The sequence below is a fragment of the Glycine max genome, chromosome 10 (assembly GCF_000004515.6).
Source record: "Glycine max cultivar Williams 82 chromosome 10, Glycine_max_v4.0, whole genome shotgun sequence".
NCBI classification, from domain to species: domain Eukaryota; kingdom Viridiplantae; phylum Streptophyta; class Magnoliopsida; order Fabales; family Fabaceae; genus Glycine; species Glycine max.
Window position 1 is genome coordinate 51,414,709 of NC_038246.2, and position 5,451 is coordinate 51,420,159.

Below are 5,451 nucleotides of genomic sequence, written 5' to 3' on the forward strand. Positions count from 1 at the left end.
ATTTGGTTATTTAACTGTATTGAACAGCCAATAATATTCACACAAAAAAATTAAGCATTTAAGTATTTAGTATTTAATGACTTTTACTTTTAATATATAAGATAAATATTTTAAAAAAACATTTATTTATTTCCATTATGCGTTCATGGGTACAAAATAAAAAAAAAAAAAAACACTTAGGCGATGTTTGATACAAGAAAACATTTTAACATCTCTAACAAAGTAACAAGGGAATAAAAGTTTCCTGTGAGTAATAGGTAGACATAAAATTTTCTCTTGATATTTGATTGTAAAGTTATTAAACTTTTAAAAAAAATTACTGGCTGTAAAAATATTGTTTTAAAGAAATTTAAATAAGCAAATATATTTTATAAAATAGTAGAATGAGGAAGGCTGTTGACGGCGAGAGGGAGAAAGTGACAATAGGAAATTTCAAATTTGAATGTGCGTTGAATTTTAGAAGCTGAGCTAAGACTCACCATTAGTTCAGTTATCATGTAGCAAATTAGAAGCTGTTTGATAAAAAAATTGAAAAACTAGAAAATTCTGCACAATTCAAACCTCGCTAAAACAAAATTATAACGCTATCACATTCCAGACTTGCGCAATTCATCATTTCCATGTGCGAAGTGACACCTTTCCCCAAAAGTGCAGGAACCTTTAGCAAAGTTTTCACACAGCTTAGTCTTGAAGTTGCTTGCAGGGGCAGAATTCTGCGAAGTAAAGCTTTTCATTGGAGGCCCAGAGGCAGAACTAACATTTAGAATAACTTCGTGAACCATGGCACTGGCTTGTTTGATCTGATCAAAACTGCCTTCAAGCTCGATGTTTCTAAGGTTAGGATCCGTGTCATGATCCCTTATGGAAAGTTTAGCTCCTGTTACACGACATATTTGCTTCGAGTTGACACCATTTTTTCCAATGACAGCTCCAGCTAGGGAAGCATTGATACTGATTTTTGCAGTAGCCGAGGCTCCAAAGCTGGCAGCAGCTCCATGAGCTGGATGTGGGGGCTCAACTCGCCCACCTACCCTGCTGCTTGGCATCTGTCCCATAACACGGGGATCTTCATATGATGGGGCTGTAGGCCTGCCAAGCTCCCACTCACCATGGGCAAAGTGACATTTGTCACCAAATTTGCAACCTTCGGCTGTGTTAAACTTGTTGCACAATCGAGTTTTAACAACTGGAGGAGAAGACCCATCTGGGAAGGATGGTGGAACAGGGTTTCTACCAACTTGAGGAATAACAGGATTGCTACCAACATTGATCAGCTGAGAGACAGCTTTGAATCCACCTGGAACATAATGCAGGAAGTGGCATCCTTCACCAAATGGACAGCCAGAGGTGCTGCATAATAAATGAAAACAGATGACATAAGACTAACATATAACCAACTAATAAGATTCCAAAAACTATACAGATAGGATTCACTTAAAACTTATCAAATCACAATGATTGATGACCAAAGTAACAAACAATACTGAATACCCAATGACAAAATAAAAATGGGTCCAGACCTATACAGTATATCACAAATAAGATGGCACACTTGGAAGTTCAAGTATTCTAATGATGAAATAAGAGAATAGTGCATGGCTACACAATAAATTGATAATTAAGTACAAATAACTAAAATGGAGAAATTCGAGCACCTCTTATATGAAGAGAAAATATGAAACAGATTCCAGCATGGTATGTTTAATTCACAATAATAGAGAAACCATAAATCATCTTCAAGCCTAAAATAATACTGCTCAGTATTCAGCAGCAAAGCAACAATGCTCAATCTGATTTCTCATAAAAGAAGCAGAAAACATAGAGAGGCTACAAACATCAAATTGCTAAATACAAGTACATTAATAATACACATTAACAATTCTAAAAAAAAAAACCAACAGAAGATAATGGAAAATCAAATATCCATACAACACAGTCAAGTATATTTGATAAAAATATCCCAAGTCATAGCCTAATTCTGTTTCCTTCTTTGCAAGTAATTTTCACTTGCATCCCTTTTACTATGTAACTTGGGAAAAAAGCCATATGACTATGATACTATCTGATATTCCTTCAACATAAATTCATTCAGCCTGTTCCCTCCAGATTCAGCAACAAAAAAAACCAGCAGCAGCAAAAAAAGCCTGGTCACTCCAGACTGCCTTAGGAGCAACAGTTCAGAAATGAGAGAGGAAGTAGTTATCAATCCTAGATAGTGGCACATAACGGCTGACCCCAAAAACACAATGGCAGTATAGCACATTGCCAGATGAATGCTATTTTTAATTCTTTTTATACAGTTTATATAATTCATACTAAATACATAAAAATGCTAAAAAATTGAAATGTTAAACAAAAAAAAGTTATACGTCTTATCTCTTAAGCAAACATACAAGTAGATAGTGACAAAGGATGGCATGGCTAACCAAAGAGATGGAGAAAAAAGGAGTGAATAAGTTTGGGTCTTTAGCAGTAGATGACCAAAAAACAGACCTCAGAGACTCAGACTAGAGAGACAATAAACAGAGACAGACTGATGGAACAAAGAGAGAAAAAAACTCATGAATAAAGTGACAAAAAACACAGAAAACATAGATTAATGAGAATACAAGAACCATGAGAGACAGAATTACAAGAGAAAATTGAATTTAAAAAAAAGGGGAAAATGAAAACAAGAGAGAAATAAAAAAATCACTAAATGGGTTGCCAGAGAGAGATTGGAGGGTCACATAATGGTCGCAGGAGGGTGCACAAGGGTCATGCGGTAGTTGCAAGGTAGGAGAGGAGATAAGTGAGGTATATGAACTTTGACAGGGTTTTCTATAAGCTGAAACCCTTTTTTACCCAAAATCAACTCCATAAAAACACCCCTCTTAATGTTAATTATTGGAGAGTATTCACAAGATTTTGGACACCATCAGCATAGTGGTGATAGAGCACCGCAGAAATAATTTCCCTCCTTCCTATTTCTCCTCTCAAACAAATGGCAGATATTTGATATTTCTATCCTATCTCCCTCCTTATTTCCTTCCACTCCATTTCCACCCAAACAAATAGAGGGTTAGAGATCACACTCCCAAATCCCAATGTTAACATTACCAGAAATCAAATACAATAGTAAACTATCGAGGGAAGCAAGGGCTGTAACTTGTGAGACACAGTTATCAAACACTCACAGAACGCATTTGTCTTCTAAAGCAGAAAGCAACAACACAATTTCTAATTCTTCCATAAAAACTAATACCAGCACAATTTCATCAGAAATCCAAATATAATCACCAGAATAAATCAGGAATGACAATAAATTTGAACAGAAATCCAAATGTGTGAATCATTGCAAATCAGCAGTTCCCTCAATGTATAGTAATTGTCAGAATAATGTGCAAATCGGTAGTGATAAAAATAAATGATCAATTACTAAATGTTCAAGGATGACCCACTTTATTATCAAAGGCTTTTATCAATTCAGACTCAAACTATAGAAAACATTAACGGAAAAACCATCAGGAACAAACTCATAACCTCTCCATGTTTCAAGTCAGAGAGATACCCAAAGCAAGGGAAGACAGCAAAGTCAAGTCAAAACTTGTGCCAGAAAACACAGGTTTAATCCTAATATTCTACAAGCGTTCGTAAAAGGTCTACTTTTATAAAGGAAACAGAAACAGAATATGTATTGTAAAAGGAACTGAAAACATATGTTAAGCTCCAATCAGCAGAGGCCACTTTCTAGCACAGAAGGGTGAAAGAGATTGCAAATTATCAACATAAAATTCAGCATCAGCATAGCATGGCCTTGCCCACCATCAAGCAGGAGAAGGATGTCAAAACTTCTACATAACTTAGTAGCAATCAGGATGACAAAAATACAAAACAAATCATAATAGTCAACTGTACATTGTATATATCAGCTAATCATTATAATCAACATAAGCAACAACATTATTATCATTATATCATAGAGATCATTTAAACACTAGATAATTTCCCCAGTTCAACACACAAATCAGAATGAAGTATGTTGTGAATGCTTTCAAGCATCATTCGACTTATCATTTAGTCTATTGATAGAAATAGAACATGTCTTAAGCCATGTACTGCTCTAGTCATTTCAGAGATCTGTATCAGACCTCTTGCAAAGATTGTAGAAAATTGTATACAACCAAGTATGTAGATCAAGTTATGCGTCCCATAGAACTGCTTTCATTTATATATAGCCCAGGAAGCACTTATAGAAGTGATGATTCTTGAGAATCAACAATTTTCTGTTCATAGTCTTGTTATCGTAATTAGAAGTAGAACCTGTATCACAGCTTTAACTACCCAATTCATTAGTCAAATCATATGGATTAAGCTTGCAGAGATTGTGTATTGAAATTTTTGTAAAAATTAGAAAACTTATACATATATCATGATCAAAGAGCATTAGATTTTATTTTAGATAAGTTAAAGATTTGAACCTGAAAAACTTTGTGCATGGCTTCGATTTGCTTCCTAAACCAGTTGGAAAGGAGTCCATTTCTGTTACAGAACATTAATTAAGTCCTCTCAGTTAAAATTTCATTGATCTTTTTATGATTCAACTTGGATAAGATCCAACAACCATTTCTTGTTATTATTTGACCAACATTAAGCCCATTTTTTCAGAGCAAGTTGCACGAGATAAAAAAGATAATGACAGAACGTAAATTTTAAGATATTATTGTCTAAAAGTGAAATATTGAAACAGTGTGTCTAATTGGTAGAAGAGAACATGAAATATAGGCCTAGCGTTTTTCTTGGTCTATTGATTGGGAGCTTAGAAGTAACAGTTGACGAGGGGAAAGTAACATAGAAAAGTAAAAGCAGATTGGAACAGTAATAGCTGATAGCATGTAAGAAAATAGTAAAGAGATAGCTAGCTGAAAAAGAGTGAAGAGTAAAGACAAACCAGGCCTCGATTTCTTGGCGCCGCCATTGAAATTGAAGGCAGCTTCATGCCTTCCCCTCTTGCGATCCATCGCAGCGACAACAATAGATCCACAAACCAAAACCCTAACCCTAACCCTAACCCTAAAAGCCCAACAGACAGAGTGAACGTAGCGTAACGGAACGTAGCTCTCTTGTCTTACATCATCCAGTCAGTCAGTCACTATATATGTGTGGGAGGCGACCGACCTTCCCCAGCTTAGATCTATGGACGTCATACCCTATCTATCTATCTCATTCTTTATCTTGCATATTTTCTTATTTTTACACTCCGCTTACGGAAATTTTTTGAGTAAAATAAAGAAATAAAAATAACATTATTTGGATGGATATAAATAGGAAAGAAAATAAAAATTATCCTTATTTATTTTAATGAGTGAAAAGTAGATAAAAGTATAAATATTTTTATAATAATTAAAAAAGGTTCATTTTTTCTTAACATGAAATTATTTAATTACTCTAATAAATTAAAATAAAAAGTGA

General features: G+C 34.5%; 1 protein-coding gene across 1 annotated transcript; it reads right to left on the minus strand.

Moving 5' to 3' along the window:
- Positions 1-430: 430 nt before the first annotated feature.
- Positions 431-5,199, minus strand: LOC100792652 (zinc finger CCCH domain-containing protein 14). Its single transcript, XM_003536761.4, has 3 exons — positions 4,931-5,199; positions 4,461-4,521; positions 431-1,350 (listed from the first exon to the last, which is right to left on the minus strand). The coding sequence occupies exons 1-3, from the start codon at positions 4,998-5,000 to the stop codon at positions 588-590; spliced, it is 894 nt and encodes a 297-aa protein (XP_003536809.1). The 5' UTR covers positions 5,001-5,199; the 3' UTR covers positions 431-587.
- Between the last annotated feature and the right edge of the window lie 252 nt (positions 5,200-5,451).